Source organism: Urocampus carinirostris, chromosome 19 (assembly GCF_059441175.1).
Source record: "Urocampus carinirostris isolate Australia breed hairy pipefish chromosome 19, RoL_Ucar_1.0, whole genome shotgun sequence".
In the NCBI taxonomy this organism is placed as follows: domain Eukaryota; kingdom Metazoa; phylum Chordata; class Actinopteri; order Syngnathiformes; family Syngnathidae; genus Urocampus; species Urocampus carinirostris.
The window spans coordinates 5219459-5243836 of record NC_142367.1 but is presented as its reverse complement, the minus strand read 5'-3'; the positions used below and the strand labels follow the sequence as shown (position 1 = coordinate 5243836).

Below are 24378 nucleotides of genomic sequence, written 5' to 3'. Positions count from 1 at the left end.
TGAGGATACAAAGTGTAGTTTAGTAGCAAATGAGTTTAAGAAATACATCCATGCACCACATGTCAGTGCAATCGTACTGCCTTAAATTGTGAATCCGTGTCTAGGTAAAATAACATTCGGATGGTTTGTTTCCTCAAATGTTTTCTGGTTGATAAATGTTAGTCAGCAATTACAGCTACAGTGGGTGCTTTGATTTAGTAATAGCGCCCAACTTTGGCAACAACCAGTGCACATATTTAAAACTGCAAGTCATTGTGTGACGTGATTAGGGCTGCAACAAACAACTACTGATTAAATTAGTTGGCGGGCCTTTTCTGGCCCACGGACCGTATGTTTGACATGACTGGTCTATAAGCTTTTTAGCTAAGCGCTTTCGGTGGTTAGGAATCCCTGTTTGACAATCAGGCGGAAATCCTGGACAACCTGAGCAAACATGTTAAGAGCCCAGGGTAGGTGGGCTGGACTTGTCTGCCATCACTCCTGCCACCACCTCCATCCTAGTCCATGTAGTTGAGATAACACTAAAAATAAATAACACTGAAAATAAACTCACAGTGCCAAAACATTCCTCTGATAGCACAACAAATAACACATAGATCAACAAACAATGTTATGCTTTTGGATCTTTTTTTTTCTTAAGAGCCTGCAACTATATTGTCTTAGTGGTTTGTTTACTTCCATGCACATTTATTAAACATGAAAAAGATGATATTATTGTTATAACTCAATACAATAGAAGTTATTTCAACGTTGTCCATAGGTGGGCAAACATATGGCCCATGGGAGGGATCTAGCTCTCCAACAGCTGCCTAAACTGAAAAGCACAAGAGAAAAATGAGCAGTTCACGTCAAACTATGACATGCAGTTTTGAATATGTCCATTGGATGTTGCCAAAGCTAGAACCACTCCCAAAGCTGTATTTTCTGACTACCATTTAACCAGAGTACAGTTTATGAAACAAACAATCCCAAAGTTATATAACTTAAAATAGGAGTCATGGACGTGCTGTTTAAGGCAAAGAGATTGCAAGTCAAGTAGAGTCAAGTCAAGTCATGTTTATTTGTATAGACCTTTATATTGCCTGGATGTGTTTGCAGAAGATAAAAGAAGGTTTAGCTTCTTTCTATAATAGATATGAAATCCAAGAACAAAGGTTCCAAATTCATTAAAAAGAAAAAGAAGAGCAGAAAGACTTTTACAGGGACAATGTGTAATATTTAGTGCCTCCTAGTGGTACTTAACAACTTTCATCCAGTAAAAAAAGAAACTGAATTTTAGGCAAAAATACATGAACTATCATACCCATTTTAATTTTCATTAAAAATTATAGGTCAAGAAATTTGTATTTCTTTCACACGGTAGAATCTCCACTTAGATCGTCGCCAGGTTTGTCAGGCATCCTGCACACACATTGTGCCATGTATCTCTGGCCCTCGCTCGTACCAGACAACACAACCGCATCCATCCATCCATCTGCACTGCTTATCCTCATTTGGGTCGCGGGGGTGCTGGAGCCCATCCCAGCTATCTTCGGGCTGTGGGCAGGGGCCACCCTAAACTGGTTGACAGCCAGTCTCAGGGCACACTGAGACAGACAACTCACTCGCTCATTCACACCTATAGACAATTTGGACCAGCATGCATGTTTTTGGAATGTGGGAAGAAACCGGAGCGCCTGGGGGAAACCTACGCATGCACGGGGAGAACATGCAAAATCCGCACAGGAGGATTCAATCCCATGACCTCAGAACTGTGCTGCGGACGTGCTAACCACTCATCAGCTGTGTCGCCCACAGTCCCTGTGTGCCCTGCCAGTCGCAGGGCACAAAGGGACAGACCATTCGCACGCTCATTCACACCTAGGGACAATTTGGACCGGCCAATTAACCTGACATGTATGTTTTTGAAATGTGGGAGGAAACCGGAGTGCCCAGAGGAAACCCACGCAAGCACGGGGAGAACATCCAAACTGCACACGGGAGGTTTGATCTCATGACCTCAGAACTGTGCCGCACACGCGCTAACTACTGCGCCGCCGTGCTGCCCAAATGAATATCCGCTCCAAATATCTTTATTGGCCTCCTCTTAATACTAATAAGCTTTATTTGCCCTGAAAAACCCATAATGGTCGATCCATAGTTCAGATGTAAACTTTTAAAATAAAAAACGTGTTATTACATTCAAGACCCCTTTTCATCCTTCAAATAGAGGCGAAAATGGTAAAACATAGTATTGAAAACAAGGGTAAATATTTGGTGTTGACATTTTTTTACTGATCCGGCCCACTGGATCTGGCCGCTGAGCCAAACTGAGTTTCACATGCCTGATCTAAACCATCTCGGCCGCGGAAGGTCCCTACAGACCTGGATGGCGTGGACAGTTGTGAGTTGATCTGGGAGGCTGGGGTGGGCTTCTCCCAGTCGGCGCCGCTCAACTCCATCCACGACAGCAACAGGTAAGACGGGCGTAAGACAGACCAGCCACTTTTCTTCTCTATGCTGTCCTTCCGGCGTAAACGGCATTTGTGCGCTTTTGAGGACCGAGCTTCTCAAGCTGTTGCTGACCTGCTTCTCCGAGAGGCTTTACCTGGCGCCTGCTGATCGTCGATCCAACCCTTGGGTGCTCTTCTTCTGCTCTGCCACCAACAGGTATAGCACTCACAAACCATGTATGTGAGATTTTCTGGAGCAAGGACCGTAAATTCTGGGCTACAGAGCGCACCTGATCACTGAATTGTCATGTCCATAAGGCTCACATAAAAGTTTCAGATTGTCTTTCAATTATGCTGCGCGGCTTATTGTGCAGTGCACCCTCTGTGTGATGTAAAGCGGCTTATGTAGCTGAGGACACGGTGAGGCTGCCGTTTACACTGCTTAATGCTTAATTCAGGTCTTTGTTTTGGGTGAAATCCAATGTTTTGTTGAAGTCGTCCTGTATGGTGACTTGATGCGATCTCCTGTGACTTTTATGTGTCTCCTGTGTGAACACGACAAGAGTCCTGTTTGTTCAGAAGAAGACACGTGACGTCACACGCAATGCCTCCATTCATTGCTAACGCCGTAGCGTATCTAGCATTTTTAAAGATACTATGGTATTTAAGGCTGAACAGAATTGCCCCCCCCCCCAATTTTTTTAATTAAATACAAAACCTCACTTTCCCTCCATTCTTCGTGAAAGAACATGGAAAAAACGAGCAGCCGCGAAGAAATTGAAGATTAATAAATCGATGGTTTGCAAGTGGAGGGAATCCTAAAAACGAACTCAGACAAGTTTTTATCTGTGTGTTTTACTTTGTAATCAATACTTAAATAAACCACACGCTAACTCAAGTTCGCTCCAGCTATATTATCAAATACGCACACATTTATGCTTGTCTGTGTTGTTGCAAAGCGGTCACAGCAAAGGGCACACGCGCCCTATTGTGCGGTGCACCCTGTGTATGTGTTAAATATAGAAATGGAACCAGCCAACTGTACTCTCTATGTATGAGCCGCACTGGATTTAGAGCCGCAGTCTTCAACGGCCATAGAAATGAACCCATTCACGTCTATTTCTCACATTTTACAGGTTTCGTACAGGTACTTAAAATCTTTAAAAATTCTTGAATTTTAACGTTGTGTTATCAAGGATGGAAAAGTGCTGGACTTTGAGGTGACCTGCTTGAAAATGCTTGAAATTGTTGCCATTGCTCTACTTCTTGGCGGTCTGCCACGATAGACCACACATTAAATGAAGAAAAAGAATACAAAACAAAAATGATGCCGACATGCTTGCTCTTCCCTAGTGATTATTGGCATATGCCATTACAGTAATTTGTATGTCGTTGTCCTGTAAAGCGTCACCGCCTTCAACTGGTCGCATCCATGCTACTTAAAGTCAAGCATCACAGAAAAACACTCAACAAAACCAAATGTAAAGTAAAAATATTTACTCTTGGGTGCCAAAAGTATGATATATAAAAATAAACTTAAAATTTTACTTAATTCCCTTGCTTTCATATTTTTCTATAACAACATTTGGACCTTTGCTTTTGTTACATACAGCATTGAAAGGTCTTTGTCTTGGTAAAGGATTTTGCATTTGGTATTTTTTGTAGCTATCTTCAAACTATTTATGCATTTATTTCTATGTAATTTAAAGTGAAAGATAAGATCCGTGAAAAACACATTCGATATAAATTAAAATATTTACAGACCTACAAAAAGTAAATTATAAAATAGCAGCTTTTCCACACTGAACAGATTTTAAGTCAAACAACAACACAGAATCCCTGAAAATGCAAAATAATAAATTATAAATCAAAAAATAACTTCAGTCCTGTAAATAATTAATAAATACAAGTAAAATTAACTATTTACAGTTGCATTTTAACCAATTCAGACACAGATTCTCTGAAAAACAAGCAAGAACATATAAACAAAATATGTAAAACAATAAGCAAAAGATGAGCAGTCTCTAATGGAAGATTGAATGGACTTTGTTTTGGAGCCATTAATATCATTAACATGATTCTTCATTTGGCTCATTTTCCTGCTCTTCATACATACGATACTTTCTTTATTTTCTGTCTTCCATATTGAACTTCATTTTTACCCAACACCTACTGTAGTGGAGCCCTTTCTGTAGTTGTAGACAAGAGAGATGAAGCCCATTGACAAAGATTAGAGATCATAGATAGGAACATAGGATCAAACAAGCACAAAGTATGTGCTAACAGCAAGATAGTGACTTTATTTTATTGATAAAAGTAAAAGAAAAAAAATGATTCCTTCTTGTAATGGTTTTGGTTTGAACAAATTTATTGACACTAAAAACAGAAAACAATCATGACAATCTCAACAGCAATTAAGCACATTCACAATATTATATTCCAATATTACGTTTTTAACAGCAAACACAAAGTGAGGTTTGAACAAACCTTCTCGAAAATCAAACATATTCACAATTTCATTATATAACATCTTTGTTAGTGTCAATAGATCCGTCCAGGCCAAAGTCGATTGTCCTCGGTCTGAACAAATCCACTGACACCAACAGCAGCAAAACACAGCCATCAAGCATATTCACAATTTTTTTATATTTGACAATATGACGTGACGATATGACGTTTTAACATTTTTTCCTGACATTTCCAACATCAATTAAACAATTTCAGAGTTATTTTCTTTTAACAGTAGTTAACCAGCGTGTAAAAGGCAATACTATTGTGCAAGGGCATAGCTCTGCCATCCCACCCTCCCAAGCAGCATTCTTCCAGTCCTCTGTGTAATGGTACTGGAAAAATTGGAAAATTGTCCTTGAAAGTCCTAAAAATGTGCCTGATTTTCGCCATGAAAAAGGTGTATGAACCCTGATTTTAAGCCCGGCGCACACTTCGCACCAAGGTTACCTCATGTGGAATTTGGCGTGGATGATTTTGCCAAAAGTGCTGTTCCCACACACGCACTTATTTTTAGCTGTGACATTTTTCAGTTCTGCTCCAAGTGACTTATTCGAGATAGAGATTACAAAGACCAGCACAGCTTTCAACTGCGCCTAAAGAAAACGCGAAACGAGGGTTTTTTCGCATAAAATGTGAGCACTATATTTCTAAGCGACAGCGCCAAGGCGACCCTACAGAGAAAAGTGCCAGATTGTAACACGGACATGAAAGTCGCCTTTTTGTGTTGTAATTGATGGATGCCACAAATTGCATTCGCTTGCTATCATTTCTCAAGGACTAAAGGAAACTTCAGAGACCTGACATTGAGGTAGACGATACGTGAAGAGAAGTGTAGCGTTTTTAATGCTGTTTAATTTAGATGAATAAATTGAGGAGAGCGTTCTCCATCCGGGCACCGGTGATGTGGAATGCTCTTCCCCCTGAGATCCGATCTGCAACCTCAGTGGAAATGTTTAAATCTAGGCTTAAAACTCACTTCTACTCTATAGCATACGAATAACCTAAATTTCTTATATGTAATAACTTGTGGAGCCCTTTGAGACTATTTGTGATTAAGGGCTATACAAATAAAAATGACTTGACTTGACTTGTCTGGCAGCCATAACTTAGTTCAATGAGTTCAGTCTGACAAGAAAGGGTAAATAATTGAGTCGTCGCTTCGAAAATGTGTATACATTTTTTTGGACACTGTATTATCGGTTTGCTTTGGCGCAACCGGCTTTATGCTCAAAACTATGTGAAACTAAAACGTTAATGGTTTTCGAAATGCGTACATGCTTTGGCAGACACGTGTTGCCCCTGTTCACATCGCTGCTGAACGTGGTGTGCGCCTACGACCCTTCGGGATGGGGCCTCCCCTATGACCACCTGCTGTTCTCCGACCAGCGCCGGCTCCTGGTGGAACAAGCACTTCAGGTTCTCATTGTGGCCTTGGAGCATCGCGATCCAAACGTCTCAGCCGTTGAGGATGAGACAGACGTGAGGATGACATCTTTGCTATGTTGGGAATCACTTTTTTTCAAGAAAAACGGGTGTCCAAGTCATAAATATAGAGGGTCAAATCAAAATATTTGACCAGTCTTTGAGGCAATCAGCGTAATTATTGAATATTGAAAATGAAAGAAGATGCTAATACTGTTCTAGTCGCAACCCCTAAAGCAATGCTAGACAATACTTAAGCTAACAGTTAACTGCAAAAGCTTAATATGTGCTCACTTCAAACTGATGACAGCCCATAAAAAGGAGAATACCTAAAGTAGGGAATATAGGGATTTTTGGCTGTGCTTTAGTTTTCAATTTTAAAATGTGAAGCCTATATTTCTAGACAACACCAGAGCAACCATACTGTGGAGATTAGTGCCAGATTGCAACACCTGTCTTTTTGTGGTGTTGTCATTTCCAAGGTAACAAACCATATTGCAAAGATAGCTGCTAATGTTTTGCTAATCGCAGCTAGCGACCCCTAAAGCAAGAGTTAAATGCTAAGGCTAAATATTAGCTTAGTTCATACTGACAACAACCAAAGAACAAAGAAAAATAATAACTAAAATATGAATATTTTTTTTTTGCTGTTCATTAATATGTAAATATTAATTTGTTTGTTCGTTGTTAATGCTAGCTGCTAATGCTAATACGGCTTTAGTATAAAGCTTCTTGCTAATTTTGTGCTAGTTACAGCTAGCAACCCCTAAAGCAATAACAATACAGACACTAAAGCCGAATATTTTCTTTCTTCATGAAATAATTATTTTTTTAGCGGTGTATTTTTTGCAGCTTCAATTTTTCAACTACTTCAGAAGATAGTTGCAAAAAGCTGCCTTAGCGACCCTAGCCACTATCATTCAGACGCCATCAGTAGCCTAGAATTACTATTTTAGCAAAACTGGATGAAATTGACATTCAAAGAAAAAAAATTTGATCCGCACAATGGATCTTTGGTTCGCACTCGCCATACTGCTTCTTTTCCTCCCAAGTCCTCATGAATAAAATATAAAAATTTGGATTTGCCTAGGGCTTGTTTCCTTTAAATTAAGTTAGTTGATCGGACTTGGGCTGGATTTTTTTAAGCCTGAAATTCCCACTACTAGGTGTTTGATACAATAATGTGTCAAAACCATCTCAGAGACTACAGAAAACATTCTCGCGGGTCACATTCGGTGTGCGGGCCTTGACTTTGATATTTGCGATGTTAATCATTCAATTAGAAACATCATTCTATAGAAAATCAATCATAATTCAATTAGTGAACAATTTCTAACACTGCAAAATAACAATATTAACAGGGACACCAAAGGAAGTATCTAACACAATCTTTCTTTCGCAGTCAGGGATTCCTGAGAACCAATTCGTCAACTTTCTGTCCAGGATTCACCGAGAAGAAGTGAGAAACCTCGATTCTCTTTGACCTGGCCATGCATTGTTTTTAATTTATTTTGAAATGTAATCTTCTTTTTTATCTTACTAGGACTTGAGCTTTATCCTAAAAGGTGTGAGCCGCCTCCTCAATAACCCTCTGGTGCAAACCTACCTGCCCAACTCGACCAGGAAGATACCATTCCATCAGGAGCTCCTTGTTTTCTTATGGAAACTCTGCGATTTCAACAAGGTGACACTGAACCCTTCATCAAATGTTATTTTCAATATTAACCCTAATGACAATTTAATTTAGTTTGAACAGAGTAAAAAGTCCACTAGGAAAAACCCTAGCTACTTCACGGTTCAGTTATAGCTGGTTCACTCCATCCTAAAAGACTGAATTAAAGATAATCAGACGGATGCCTCCCGCACCACCTAGGAACGTTTGAGGCAGCCAAGATTCAAGCCGGGTGGCCGTTATTTTGAGAAAAAAAAGAAAAAGATAATCCGATGAAACTTCTTGGACGGCCAAGATTCAAGCCAATTGGCTAGAACCTCTTGAGATCTGGGATGCCGATTGGCTAAGCCTAGATTATATCATATCATCTTTCATACTGTATTGTGACTTGACACCTGCTGTGCTTTCCTATCAATCTCTGCATCTCAGTAAGAACAGATTGTGTCTCGCTCCCTTCGTCATGCCAAACCCCTTGTTTTCTAGGTCGGTCAGTCAATCAGTCGCACCCACTCGCGCTCTTACTCTCCGCCTCAGTCGGCATGTCCGTTTTGATTAAGGCGCGCCCAAAAAACATTGACTAATTTGAAATACTGTTTAAGTTTATAATTGTACTGTTTTCCATTTTGTCTCTCTTTCTCCTCCTTCTCTCTTTCTCCTCTTTTCCTTAACATATCCTCATCTTTCCTGCTCTATCTCTTTCTCCCCCTCTTCCTTTTAAAATAAGTAGAATCGGCTCATTTAACATAAATATGATCATTTTGCTCATTTATTTTTGTAATCTTTCTATTTTTGTGTGTATATATATATATATATATATATATATATATATATATATATATATATATATATATATTATTTTATATTTTTTGTTTTTTTTATTTTATTAGTTTTAGCTCTAGTTTTTGTTCACATTAGTCAATACAGTGCATTCTAGTGGTCAAATATTACACACCGGGGCTTTAAGATCATACTGTACAAACCATATTTGAAATGTGAATGCTAAGGCAAATGCTAAAAGTCCAGTTATTGTACTTGTATCTCAAGACATTACTGTATTTGTCATACAAGCATATTTGCTTATGGTAGCAATAGTTATTCCTAATTGAATGGGGAATTGCAGCGAGAATGCTAATCCCATGGAGAATTGTAATGCAAATAAGAAACTGACACAAATCCACGAATGCTTACACTTACACCTCACATCCAGAAATTCCTCTTCTTCGTTCTGAAGAGCAGCGATGTTCTGGATGTGCTGGTCCCCATCCTGTTTTACCTCAACGAAGCTCGTGCCGATCCCTGTAAGTAACCGAAACAACCCCAAGGCCCGGAAACCCAAGCCGTGTTTACATCTCACGTATTTTCAGCAGCTGCTGCCGGCCTGGTCCACATGGGTATTTTCATCCTGCTGCTGCTGAGCGGCGAAAGGAACTTCGGAGTTCGCCTCAACAAACCTTTCACGCTGCGCATCCCCATGGATATCCCGGTTTTCAGTGGGACGCACGCCGACCTGCTAGTTGTGGTAATGTGTCGCATTAAATCTGTTCTGAGGATGTGGGGCTAAAACAAGTGTCGGGGGCGTTGCATAAAAACAGTATTAGTTTCAGTTACTACAGTAAATTTTGGACTATGGAGCACACCTGATTAAAAGCCACATGAATCTCAATTTCGACTTTGTACGAACCGCAAGGGATTTAAAGCTTAAACAGCCATAAAAATGAACTAAATCATCTCCATTGTTTTCCCTGGAGCTCAGTGCATCTGATCCGAGATCATTCATTATAGCAGGGGTCGGGAACCTATGGTTCTTTTTATGAGAACATGTAGGTTTTGAAATAAAATAGAACTTGAATGATTATTCACGGTATGGTTTCACCAGAAACTGATTGTCTCACATGCGAAGCAGAGACAATGCTGTCCTGAGAAAGGTCTGGTCAAAACATACAGGACACAATTTGAAGTACAGTTTGCAGTAATGGTGTCACACTAACAGACCCTGTTTTGGCTGTAAATTGCCAAATAATATTTTATATGGAAGCTCACTAAGCATTCTATGTTCATTCTTTAGACACTTTACAATGAAAAGCCACACGACAAACTTTGATCCAAAACAAACCTTTTATCCAGAAGCTCTAGCAAAGCACCTAGAGCAGTGTGAGCCATAGGTTCACAACGCCTGACCTAAAGCAATTTGATTGGGTGAGCGTAGCTATATACGTGGGTGCCATCGGTATTGTAGATAATTAAGTTAATATCCTCGACTGCTGTATTTTGTGACAGTTTTACAAAAAAACTTTTCTTGCACTTGAAAACCATAATTTAGGAGAGAAATGACAAAATGAGCCTCAACACTTTTAAGTAAATGCGGGAGGAGCCGCAATTTAAGTGCGATATTTATATTTATATGGAACACAAACTCTGGTATTATTTATTCGGTTTTATTATGTCATCAAACATCACACAGTGAAATAAAATGTGCTGAAGATTTAGCCTTTGTCTGGAGCGGGTTTGGTGATTTTGTTGAATTTTGTCTTAAAGTATATGGTGTGGCTCTCGAAAGATTTGTGGGTGTGTTTTTGTAGGTGTGAGTTGGTTGTGTAATTGTGCTCTTAAGTATATGTCTTTATAGTTCTACGACAATTCCTGCGTATCTTTGACTCTTAGCTGATTCAGGCAGACAGGAACCCACACAGTTGAATAGTAGATAAAGCATTGTCTTACCGGACTTCATCTTCATCAACTCAGCACCCGGGGACGGTAATCCCACCCCCGCCAACAGCATCCACCGGATAGCCGGCCCCAGGACCTGGAGCCATCACCACTGGGACGACCAGCACCCATCCCAGCGACGTGGCACTGGGCCAGTCAACCCCACCTGCCCCCCCACCAGCCCCAGCCCCCATCTCATCCTTTTCTTGCATTTACACTTCGCCCCCAGCGCGGGGGTAATTTCTAGACTACAACACTAAGAAAACCATGATGTGGAGAATAATGCCAGTTTGCTACACGGACGCATCTTTTTGTGTTATTGGTGGTTGCCATGATGGCGAACCAAAATTATATAAGCTTGTTATCTTTCCTCGAGGATTAAAGGAAACTTCCGCAACCTGACATTGACGCCGATGATACAGAAAGTGCTTGATAAATAACTTCCACTGCTGTTCAATTTGGATGTATAAATTGAGGACTTGGATTGTGATTAAAAAGTTGAAATATTGTGAGTATATTGTAAAAATTCCATGAAGTACTCTTAAACCTCCCGTTTTATTGTTGTATTCATGTATTGTCAAAGATATTAACTAATTTGTCTTTTAAAAGGGTGTCATAAATGTTTCCTGACCTCACCACGCTGTTATATATTTAGAGTGCATGCCGCGTGGAAAAGAAAAGCTCGCTGTTTACCTCGCTGCTGCCACGAAAAAAAGGAATAAGCTGCACCATGTTTAAAACCCTACTGTTTAAAACAAAGTAAAATAGTAGCGGCTTGTAGTCAGGAATTTACGGCAGGTAATTCATTTTAAAAGTAATTCAGAGAATGTTAGGCTTGCGAGACAGATATGGCTCTTTTCATAAGTACATCTTTATCTGAAATAAATTAAGGGCTATGGTAATTTTCTCTGTGACATTCCAAATTTAGTGTGTGTGAAGTAGATGCTTCAAAGCAAGTAGAATATCTCGACATTTTCATCAAATCTATGAAACTATAATAATGCCAGAGCCTGTGTCCCATATTTATAAACAGTACACGGTCTGCATTTATATGAGGCTTTTAAACCACTAAAGACCTCCCAATGATATACAGTACCACTTAAAATGTCTCCCTCCCTTATTTACGTCAACTGTGGTCCTGGATTTGTGAACTATCTACTGTCAATGGTGCTAGACTGTGTCGGTATGGAGGTGCATTTGCACTGATCGCTGCTTGGCTCTGTGGCTAGGACCTTGACTCTGCCTCTTGGCTGAGAGCAAGTGTCTCGGCCCCTTGACTTTGTAGTGTATTATGATTTGACCGATAACGGATAATGGATAATTGATAAAGAATATAGAACAATAAACCTTACAAAATCCACCCCCCCCTTATTTACTTCGTAGTGTCAAACCCCATTTTAACTGGCATTTTTGTCCTAAATAATGGTTTCAAAAGATAGTGCAAGCAAAGTTTTTTTTGTAAAAGTGTCACAAAATCCTGCAAACGAGAAGGATATCATCATATTTACCTTTGGCGCAGTCTGCACCGTGCAAGAGAATGAAGGGAGGGCAATGCGCTGTGCGCAGGGATCTGCCCACCTCTACAGCTCACCTAATCAAATTGTTTTGAGTGGTTTGCTGGCATTTCCTCCTGTTTACATTGTGTTTGTGGGTTTTCATCATAAAGTATCTCAACAGTGAACATACATAGTTCAATTATCTTCCATTTAAAAGGTTTCTCAGAGGCCCACTGCCAAAACTGGGTAAGTTGGTGTGACACTCTGACTGTAAACTGTAGTTGAAAAGTGCTCTATTTATAATTTACTGAATTGATGCTATGCAATGCATGTACTAGAATCTGGTCTTTCTCCCCTGACTTTGGTCTGCTGCATAGAAATGATCGGTGGTTTATTTTTATTTCTGAGCCATATGTACTAATGAAAAGAGCCATATCTTTCTGACCACTGGTGCAAAGAGAATATTTGAATGAAGAGAAATTTATCGTCCTCATACTCCGTGCTTGAGACGGCTCATGTGTAAATGTATTAAGTTGTACTCTGTAGGTACCGTAAATATAAACATGCCCATCCTTTTAACAATTTTGCTGGTGCATTGAAGGTTTTATGTGACTGATTGATGCGGGAGTACTCAGCTATCAAATGACACTCATTCAAAATCTGCTTTTCAGAAGTACTGGGTGATTAACTCACTAATGCAACATGTATTAAAGACAGTTTAAATACAAACTTTGATAACGCGTTACAGTACTCGTTTACTGAGAAAAGTGAACGCGTTCCACTATAACACTGCCTATTACTGCTCCGTAATGTCTGCAGGTTTTCCACAGTTTGATGACATCAGGACATCAGAGACTGCAGCCGCTCTACGACTGCATGCTCACCATTATCGTCAACAGTGAGTGAAAGTCCTGTGAGATTCATCAGTCATTGCTGTCGTTCATTCAATCATTTAGTGCTCAATACTGTTGTCTGTGGTAGTTTCCCCATATCTCAAAAGTCTGTCCATGGTGTCGGCCAACAAGCTTCTGCACCTCCTTGAGCTTTTTTCCTGGCCATGGTTCCTGTTCTCAGCCCCGCAAAACCATCAGCTGGTCTTCTTCTTGTTGGAGGTGTTCAACAACATTATCCAGTATCAGTTTGATGGTATGGTCAGCAAACCCTCACACGTTCACCAGACACTGCCTGACCCCAACCACGTTTGCTTTGGACCTCCTTACAGGGAACAGCAACCTGGTCTACTCCTTGATTCGAATGAGGAGCCTTTTCCAGCAACTGGCCAACCTCAAAGCTGATAAGGAGTGCATCCAAAAAGCTATGTTATACAAGAAGAAGATGAAAAAGAAGAAAGTGGGTGACGGCGCTTCACACAATGACACAGAGCCCCGCCCGGAATCTCAACACGATGAGTCGTCCCGACCTCCCAATCCGAATCCTGCACCAGATCCACATCAACACTGTATGGGAAAACGTCTGTCTTTTTCTAGCTTTGCACAGGAAGGCTACTAGCATTGCCAATAAGTTTGTCCTGTTTGTTGGAAAATATTTGCGTAACATAGAGGCATGCATTATTCCAAATTTTGTAGTGGTTTAGTACCCGATTTTAGTTAATGCAAAGCCAAAATGACATTCAAAGAATTCACAATTTTGTCCCATACATACAGGGGACAATTTCAACTACAGTTTACATTTAGGCTGTCACACCCCGTTTTAGCTGTACGTTGCGAAGGAATCCTTTATATAAACGCTCACTAAACAATCTGTTCACTGTTTGGACACGTCATGATGAAAAAAACACAGAAAAAACTGTAAACACATGAAAACGTCAGCAAAGTACCCAGAGCAAATTGATTGAGTGAGCGGTAGGGATGGGTCGAGCTATGCACACATAGCGCAAGCACTCTGATCTTTCTATCGCCCAGTGCTGTCTGTACCGAATGTAAATATGTCAGTATCATTGTTTGCAGTATTTTGTGTTATTTTTACAAAAGATCTTTGGTTACAACTCGTTTTGAAATATATAGTGATATATTTACATTGATACAGGATACAGGACACAGGCTCTGGAATCATAATTATTTGATAGATTTTATCAAATCATCAAACATCACACAGTGAAATAAAATGCGCTGAAGAATTAGCTTTTGTCTGTCGAGGGGATTTGGCAGTTTTGTTGAATTTTCTCGTTGAATATACGGTGTTGCTATTTCTCCCAAACTAAAAATTCTAAAGATTTTGCTCTCATGGCTCTTTTGGGTCAAAAAGGTTCTCAACCTCTGAATTAGAAGAAGGATATTGTCAAAATTTTAAAGTCGTTTTAACCACAGTATTTCTAAAACTACCTGACAATAATTACCTTTTTTGAGAGGGATTTGTTTTTCTCGTCGAATTATTATTTGTGTCCTTTAACATTGTCTTACCTTGGGTTTGGTCGCAGGATGGCTTAATGGGGGAAGCCTGGACATGCTTGTCCCAAGCCTTTTGATATAGCTCCTTCGGCAGGATCTTGAGATATTCCCGGGACAGCCAAAAGACATAGTCTCTCCAAAGTTTCCTGTGTTGCTCTCACGGTCTACTGCTGGCAGGACAAGCTTAAACCATCTCATTAGGGTGGATTCCAGAATAATTGGCCACCTAAAATTGCTCTTCTCAATACAAAGGAGCAGCGGCTTTACTCTGAGCCCCTACCTGATGAACGAGCTTCCCACCCGATTTCTATATAAAAGCACAGACAATCAGTGGAGAAAACTCATCAACAAGCACCTACAAGCTTTCTCACGAGCTGATAAAATTGGTACGACCTAATTTGAAGAAGAGAAAACTCCAAAACATGCAGGAAATGTGGCACTCGAGGATGGGTTAAATTAACTAACTAGATGGCTGACTATATATGAAAGTCCATTGAAAAGTCCCTGGTTGGCCATCCGGGTTTAATTGGTCCCGGCCTGACTCTCAAACTTGTACTGTACTATTAAAAAAATATAATATTCTTAAATACATATAAATGTGAAGTTTATCAAACTAACCTTAAGACATCTCGTATAAAAGATCGTAAACGCTATCGTGTGCTCGCTAGCATCCTTTTTTCGTCCTCTCACTCACTTTTGGTTAATTGGTTGATTGGTTAGTAAAACAACAAAAGAAAATAAAAGCAGGAAATGTATCCTTATTTGGACTCATTTTAACTATATTAATGGTTCCAAAACATTGTCTATAATTGACAAAATAATCTAAATCAGTCCCTCAAAACACTTTTGGTTCCTAAATACCAATCTTCAGTAGAAACTAATGATATTTTTGTTTTACACATTTTCATTTAGATTTTAGCGTGCTTTTCAGAGGTTCTGTGTTTTTTCAGTCAACATTGGTTAGAAGTTGATTTGTAAAAAGTAAAAAGTTGAAGAGTTAATATTTCAATTTTTTTGCTGTTGTTGAGTTTGTTTTTCAGGGATTCTGTGTTGATAGACTCTAAAGTTGCTTGGTATAAAAAAAGTTGTAGTTAGTTAAAATTTGCCTGAATTGTGAAAAAAGGCTAGTATAAAATAGCATTGTTATATGTTTTTTATTCATTAATTTAATGCAAAATATTACGTTTTTATAGGGTTGTATTTCGGTTAAAACAACAAAAAAAGACGGTGGGCATGCCCCCCTAGATTTTCCACCCAGCTGGTTCTTACAAAATTCTATGGGGAACACTATACAACCTCACACTCCTGACTTTGAATAACTAACTAGCTTACTTAAGTTCACGGTTCATAAATCCCTTAACCGCCGGGGTCGTAAGGGCACCACTTTCTGTAGATTGTCTTGGGAAAGTACAGCCTAGTGGCGCCCAACCCTCTTCAGAAGGTTTTTTGGGATAGGGGTTTGCTCCCACACATAAAACAGATAGTCCTGGTTTAGCAAGAGATCAGACTCATCATCCGGTCATCGTTGTTTTGTGGTGTAAAATTTCATCGCGCTCTTCAAAAATGAGCCCGACTTCTGCATTGACTGGCAGCAGCATGTGACAATTGTGATACTAGATCCTAAATCACTGTGGGGAAAAAGTATTTTGTTCTGGAATTTTGAGTATCGCATCGTACAATACACAAAGCATCACTTGTGGCTTTCATATTTTTGTTGAAAACCCAACATTGCAACGATTATGTTATATCCTTTGCTTCTGTGACTAAAGTAGGGGTTTCAAACTTGCGGCCCCCAGGATGATGTTTGAGCCCCCTGCCTTAATGTGAAAGTCAAAAGGACAGTGTGTATTATTTTCACACTGGATGTCGCTGTATTCCGTCGTTTCACCAAAAATGACTGCTAAAAGAACAACAGAAGGAGACAAAATACAGAGACTCGAAAGTGACCAAAAATGCACCTTATTACTTTTGAAAAGAAGACAAATAAGAAAATAAACCGAAGAAAGAAAAAAGGAGGGCTGAATTTCCTTCTTTTTTTTTGTCTTATTTCTCCTCCTTTCCTTTCTTTATTTTTTTATTTTTTTTTGCTTTTCGCCTACTTTTCGTTTGATTCCTGTTTTCCTTTTTGCCTCTTTTTCTTATTTCTTCTTCCCTATTTTTATTCCTTTTCAAAAATTAATCTTTTTCCCTTCTTTGTCCCTTTTGAGAAAGGCTGGGTTACAATTGGAAAAACATGGGTGCTTTTTGCTAACTTTCAGTCTTAGTTTTTGGTCCTCTTTGGACTCGTTTTTAGTTACACTGCACATTACAGCGCCATCTAGTTAACAAAAATAAAACACTGTCCTTTTAAATATAGTTTTTTTAATCAGTGCTGTTTTTGTGGAAAACTCCTTTTTGCCCAAACTCAACCGTACCCTAGCTTTCGCAGCCCCCAACCCCATTTAAGTTTGAGAACCCTGTACTGAAGGCTTAAAAGCTTGTTCTTAGTATCATAACAATACGGATCGGAAGGATTAAAAAGAATAAGGAGACGACTAAAGCAAAGAAATATCCTTGCAAGTGGAAGTTTTAAAAGTTTTAAAATCACCCTCACTCTTAGTTCGCCATCTCCTCCCCTCTTGCATCTTCCTGCTACTCCACTTGACCAGCTCAACTCGATACAACAAACTAAAAAAAAATGATCTTCAAAATCTGTGGAAAAAATATTCTCTGTCTTCTCTACCGCGGTTTCTGTTTCTTGTGAACATCTCAACTTGCTACATGTTTTCACCGGATTCAGCACTTTATATTCTTGTCTGACACGTCAGCGAGAACAAGTGATGTCCGAATCCGCTCAACAGGCTAATTTTCCTGTTCACGTGACCGACACACGCTTCAAGACAGGGCTTTATTTTCCACACCTACTGCTCCTCGATGCAGGCCTCGAAGCTGCGGGTCGCTCAGTCCTAGTGCATGGCTTTAGAACTGGATGAAGTAAATAATCAATGGACTTGCCTGAAATATTTTGACGTTTGACTTCTTATCTTTCAGGCATTACCAACATCACCACCAAATCCCAAGATGGCCTAGATGAGGTGGTGACATCGGACGCTGAATGGAGCAGCTTGGGCGGAGGAAGTGACACTGAGTCCAACTTAGACAGGAATCACAAGGTCTGTGATGCCGCCCAGTGATATGTTTTGGTAGATGCTCAAAAACCCTTGTTTTTACAAAATAAAATTGAGTTTTTGTTGTTGTTTTTTACAGGACACACATATGGGGAGTCAAGCGAGTGCTATATCGGCAGCTTCGTCTTCCTGGATTGCTACATCAGACTGGGTAGGTGTCTCCTGCTGAATTAGTGAGATTGGCACAAAACATGTTCCATTGCTTTATTTTGAACGAAGGCTTAGGTTTGGTCTTGGCATTGGTGTGGACATAGCACAGTTTTTGAAGTGATCACATGTTGGTTGGGACAAATCAATGATTGCATGATATTGGTGGGGACACATCCATGCCACAACTATACCTTTTTCGACCCAAAGAGCCATTAATGCAAAATTAGTTTTCTTTTTACAGGGCTACACCTTATATTTTTAGTCAAAATTTATAGAAACAGCAAAACCCGCTCTCCAGACAATAGCTAATTCTTCAGCACAATTTTTTTCACTGTGTGACGTTTGATGATTTGATCAATCGTAAATGGTAAATGGTCTGCATTTATATAGGGCTTTTCAAGTCAATGACCTCCCAAAGCGCTTTACAATGTGCTTCACATTTACCCATTCACACACACACTCACACACCATAGCGGCCATGCAGCCATGCAAGGCGCCGACCTGCTTATTGGGGGCATTAAGGATTCAGTGTCTTGCCCAAGGACATCGTTTAAAATAATAATAATGCCTGAGCCTGTGTCCCTGTCAATATATAATACAACTTAAAATGTGTCTCCCTGCTACAGTTACTTAAGCGTGTTTAGGCTCATTTTTGTCTAAAATAAGCAGAGTTGTTTTGTAAAAATGTCTCAAAATACTGCACACGAGGATAACAACGTATTTAACTTCTATGAGACTGCACTGAGCGAGTGGAAGAAGTGCTTTGTGTGTAGCTCCGCTCACCCAATCAAACTGATTTAGGTGCTTTGCTAGAGCTTTTGGGTGTTTGAAGTTTTTATGTGGCGTTTTTTCATAAAGTGTCTCCACAATGGACATGGAATTTTTAATGAGCTTCTATATAAAGGAGTATTTTGCGATTTACAGCCAAAATGGGGTCTGTTGGTGTGGCACCTTGACTGTAAACCGTAGTTTAATTGTGTCCTTTATATTCTGGACTGATCCCTGACATGATCAGCATCGTCTCGGTTTCGGCATGCGATAGTCTGTTCACCATGTAATTATGTAATTGTATTTAAGGCTCGCGAGCTATGTTTTCCACTCCTGTTCTAGGCATAGCATTTTGCTACAATTAAAATCGAAAAGCATTGAAATACAAAACAAAATTGGAAAATAACACTCATCATCTTCTTTAATTAAAACTTTAAAGACTAGATAGACTGGTTTCATCGGGTCAAGATTAACTTTTGGCTCTTCTCGTACAAAAATATCCAACACACAATTGAGATCTGATCCAAAAAAGGGGGTATTCTCAAGTCAAACAGATTCAAAGAGTCAATGAAATTAAAGAAAAAAAAGATGATTAAAAAAATGATATCAATCACTTTACTGAAATCTACATGATTATGCTGATTTAGTTTTTTTGTGTTTCTCTTGTGAGATAAGATTTAATTTATGTTACAAAAAGTGCCTTGTTATAAAAATCTGATACATGACATGATTAATGTGAAAAGTGTTTGATTGTCAAGGAGACAGGACCAAGATAAACACCAGCTTTTTCCTGTCAGCCCTTTTTTTCTTCTGTTTTGTCAATTGTTTATTAAATTTGTTGATTTTAAATGCATTATCACCTTGCGTATGATGATAGTGGAAACATGTTGGCCTGGAGAGGAATGGGTGGCACCAGGCTATACTTGCCCAAGATACACCACAGGATACGGTGCTCCTAAGGGATCCAAGCAACCAACCAGTATGATGATCAGTGAAAAAAAATAAAAATCAATCATTGATAAGCAAAACTACACGAACTATCATATAAACAAGTATTTTATTAAATACTCTTAGGTCGAGAATTTTACACAACATTCGGTCACCTAAAGGAAGCTTACATAACTGTTTGCCATCTTGCTGCCACTGGTACCCAAAAACCCCAAAAAGGCTGGGCAAAAAAAAATTGAAAATGGTGCGTTTGGGTCACTTTGAGTTTTCCTTCAGTCTTGTGCCCCTCGTTTTTGGTTGCATTACTATACAGGGACATCTACTGGTCAAGTAATACACAGCTTGTGCTTCTGATTTCAGGTGCAGTCGTGGAAGTCCAAACTTCCACTGCAGACTATAATGAGACTCCTGCAAGTTTTGGTCCCTCAAGTTGAGAAGATTTGCATTGATAAGTAGGCAACACGTCTGTTTTTCTCCAATGTTGTACTTTGATCAGTTTTAATGTGGAAGTCATGTTCAAGTATCTCAACGCACTTTGACAAGTCTACCACAAGGTGGCGCCAAAATCCAAATTTGTGTATTTGCCTCAACATCAAAACAGCACAGATAGCATCAAAGGTCAAGTGTTTTTTTTTATACCCAGAGCATTGCTAACGTTTGTGAATTGGGTTGTAAGCATTTTCTGAGTGTGCATGATTCATTTTCCATTTGAGACATCTGCAGTCCCTTTCTTTCTCAGGCGTCTGACGGATGAGTCTGAAATCCTTAAGTTTCTCCAGCACGGCACTTTAGTGGGCCTGCTTCCCGTGCCGCACCCCATCCTGATCCGCAAGTACCATGTGAATGCCGTCACCTCCTCATGGTTCCTTATATACACGTGGAGCGTCGTCTACTTGCGGTGAGTTTTAGAGAATGTTTGGGCCCCACCCTAAGGAGTCAACGTGGATCTGAGTTTGATGTTTTGGGTCGCTGCAGCAACCTAGATCCTGCCATCTGGTATGACACAGACATCCGACTCTTTGAGATTCAGAGGATTTAAACCTGCAGCTTCACTAATTCTTCAGAACAAATTAAAAAAGTAATGACAATCATCTTCTTTTGGTGTTGCCTTCATGTTAAAGGGGCAGAGGGGTGTTGTTGGGTTGTGTCCTGAAAAAGTTGAAGGTTAAATATTTTCTCTGTTAACCCTCATGTTTTCCTTATTTTAAATACGATTTTTGTACTGTTAATAACTTACATAGAATAAAAACAACTTTTCAATTTTCTACTGTTGGGAACAATGTAGGAAAAGTCATAAAATTTAAAATTAAACAAAATATAATTAAGGGGATTTTTTTTCTATGTTTTCAACAACACAGAAGCGGGTCATTTTGACCCAAGGACAACAGGAGGGTTAAGCTTGTGTTAAAAATGCGTTAGTTCAAATAGCCCTGATGCTTTATATTCCACGGTGCTTATTTGCTTTTATCTTACTTTAACCAGAGTTGTTTGGGTTTCGGGATTCATCCAACCACCTAGCATTAGTATTGTTCCGTCAATGCGGAGCTCTGCTCATCTCTGAATGGTAGGATTAGGCTTCACACTGAAAAACAACAGTGACCAGATGATAAAGGTGCTGTATTTAAGTCAGATCAGGAGGCCTCTCCTGCTACTGGTAAACATGGAAACCAGCACTATCTGTTTCATGTGAGGGAGCAAACCCCTTCCCAAAAAAACAGCCTGGAGAGGGACAGGCACCGCCAGGTTGTACTTGCCTATGACACACCACAGGAAGGGTGCCCCTACTACCCTGGTGGTTAAGGGATCCTTGAACTGACAACCGTAGCATTAATAAGAGAAATTTATAAGAGGCCTTCTTCAAGTACAGTCCAAAAACCAACCTAAACCCCAAAATAGATGATGAAAAGATTTGATTCAAGTGAGTCTAAGAATTGCACGTACTTGTATTGTGCATTATGAATGAGCTGACTAAGGCTGCAATCATGACCTTGAGCTGTGAGATGGCGGCAGGGAGTGATAAAGTTCCGTATTCCATACAGCTTTAATTATCTGAGGAAATCATATAAAAGTACATCAAACATTATTTCACTCAAGATATGTTACATCGAAAAATGCTATAGACACTTGGGTCAGCCAAGTTGCAAGTCCATGCGCAAAATGTGCAGGTAGATTAGAATAACTTGTAAATAAGAGTCCTGTCAAAAGTAAAGGTGGTGAAAAAATGGATAAGTAAAAAAGGAAGACAAAGAAGTAAAAAATATATTTTATGGGAAACCATTAGTCAAAACACAACATTGGTTTTGTGTTTGGAAATATGGATAAATATGATGCAAATTTGAGGTTGACAATGTGCCAATTTTTGGGTATGTATGAAGTCGAAGGTGAAAAAGCAATAAGGCATGGTAATCAGAAATCACTAGAAAATATTAGTTCCAGGTCCAGGCGGAGTTCATTCCAAAAATAGAGATAAATCCAAGTTCAAGGAGGTGGTATGATTCATCGCTCACAGATGGAGATGTTTAGAAAACAAAGGAACAGCATATTGGATGGTTAAAGAAAATCGTCAAGTCAGGGCTGCAGGGAAATCTCAAGTCCTGTCTATTCCAGCACCGTCGACTGCTAAGGCTCTTTAAACTACTGACAATCTGTGAAGTTCTTGTGAAATCAGTGAAAGGAGTGAAAAGCATCCATGAAGCTGGCTTCCAATTTCACCAAGCTTGACATCAATAAGCTTATACATCATGTCTGGTCAGCTACAGTTACCCTTGTCTTCTGTGGGCAAGTAATGCACAGTTGTTAATTGTAGGGCCGAGCGGATGTAATTGAATCCAGCGCTGAAAAAGTCAACTGTAGGAGTCACAAGACAAATAATACAACCGTGCCCCAAGCAGTGGGCACACTGGAGTTGGACATCGGAACCAATGCTAACAACAAGCATTTGGGTCCACACAATTCCAGCAATGGACTAAAGTTGACGTAAGGCAGAGGAGCAGTGTGATCCAACATGAAGGCCTGGACAAATCCAGACATGCCAAAGTGGAGAATGACCTTCTGCATATCGTTCCTGTTCTGATCAGTGTATAATCAGGCTTGGGGAGAAACAGAACACATGTATCCGTGTTAATTAGGAGACAAAAAAATTGTAATTGGGTTAGAGAAAGAAAGACATAGAATACAGGTATATTTAAGAAAAAATATTACTTTGCAGGATTTTAAATTTTACTAAAAAGTATACATACAGTATGTTGCACAATTTCGGGGACAATGATAAAATCCTGTTTGCGTTGGTTTTAACTCTTTATTATTTTCCTCGTTCGCATTTGTTTTGTTTACATACCCGATGTTTGCATCACAAATTCTTCATGTGGAGGACAACAAATTAAAAAAAATAATGACAATCACTCTCTGCTGGTGCACTCACTCTTAGGTCCCAAATGCATGAGTACAAAACATTACTATGTGACCAAAACTAATAGAAACAAGCTGTCTAATGAAAGTGCAACCAACGAGACAACCTCAACCAGCAAGTATGAACATATACTGTAAATTAAAGAACATCAAATTAAACAATGCTTTTTAATGCCTGGGTGTGTGTGCAGTTTTTTACAGCGTCTTTTTAAGCATCAACTCTTTCACTTTATGCACTCATTCAAACGTATCTCACAATTTTAACATACACAATGTGCTGATACAAATTGTGCACCCCTGACATTAGAGAGACGGAGATGACAAAACATCCCAGAGTTTGTTGGAAATTTAAGAAAGTGAAAACTTGATGTGTTTGAAATGTAAACTTTAAAACAATATGTGGTTCTTAATGAGCTCTTAATGTGGAAGAAAACAACATATTCTTTCTGTCTTTTATGTCAAGAGAACGTTTTATTTCTGCTCAATGAGAGGGGGTGGGCGCCACCAGGCTGTATTTGCCCAAGACACACCACAGGAAATGGGGCCCCTGCAACCTGTGGGATTAAGGGAGTCAACACTGCACCACGTGGTTAAAATTTTGTCGGACTACAACTACCTGATCTTGGTTTCCACTTTTTGTTTTTCAATGTTACATTATTCATTTAACTCAAACGTCCATCCATCCATCCATCGTCTGCAAAGCTTAGGGTCTCGGGGGTGCTGGAGCCCATCCCAGCTACCTTCGGGCAGTTGGCAGGGGACACCCTGAACTGGTTGCCAGCCAGTCGCAGGGCACACAGAGACAGATAACTCACTCGCTCATTCATACCTAGGGACAATGTGGACCTGCCAATCAACCTGATATGCATGTTATTTGGGAATGTGGGAGGAAACTGGAGTGCCTGGAAGAAACCCACGCAAGCACGGGGAGAACATGCAAGCTCCAAACAGGAAGGTTCGATCTCATGACCTCAGAACTGCGCCACACATGCACTAACCACTGCGCTGCCGTGCTCACCCTTATCTCAAACAATATTGAGTATTTTGATTCAGAATTAGTTTATTTTGTCTTTTATATGTATTTGGTATTGGATGAATACAAAAGTAGATTGTAATCAAGTTACTATTATACCTCAATATTATGGTACTAGCATTACGTTACTGATGACATTTTTCAACAGGTAACTAGTAACTTTATCGGATTTCTAAAGTAACGCTCCTAACCCAGTTTTTAACAACCTACGATCACCATCAAACCTCCACAGATGGGGGATGAGGTAGGACACAATA

At 39.6% G+C, this 24378-nt stretch overlaps 1 protein-coding gene across 2 annotated transcripts in view; it reads left to right on the top strand.

Moving 5' to 3' along the window:
* LOC148346964 (protein HID1-like) overlaps positions 1–20771 on the top strand; it is a 30111-nt gene extending 9340 nt beyond the window's left edge. Inside the window, exons 5-19 of one of the 2 annotated variants that reach the window (XM_088323396.1) lie at positions 2353–2456; positions 2539–2649; positions 6230–6422; positions 7768–7824; positions 7909–8049; positions 9245–9335; positions 9405–9556; positions 13059–13137; positions 13221–13385; positions 13462–13698; positions 17678–17799; positions 17894–17965; positions 20041–20132; positions 20420–20578; positions 20656–20771. In XM_088323396.1, the coding sequence (XP_088179522.1) occupies positions 2353–2456; positions 2539–2649; positions 6230–6422; positions 7768–7824; positions 7909–8049; positions 9245–9335; positions 9405–9556; positions 13059–13137; positions 13221–13385; positions 13462–13698; positions 17678–17799; positions 17894–17965; positions 20041–20132; positions 20420–20578; positions 20656–20719 (1839 nt within the window). In that variant the 3' untranslated portion in view covers positions 20720–20771. Of the gene's footprint in view, positions 1–2352; positions 2457–2538; positions 2650–6229; positions 6423–7767; positions 7825–7908; positions 8050–9244; positions 9336–9401; positions 9557–13058; positions 13138–13220; positions 13386–13461; positions 13699–17677; positions 17800–17893; positions 17966–20040; positions 20133–20419; positions 20579–20655 lie in introns of both variants that reach the window. The other variant, XM_088323395.1, reaches the window with a different exon arrangement.
* The last annotated feature ends 3607 nt before the right edge of the window (positions 20772–24378 follow it).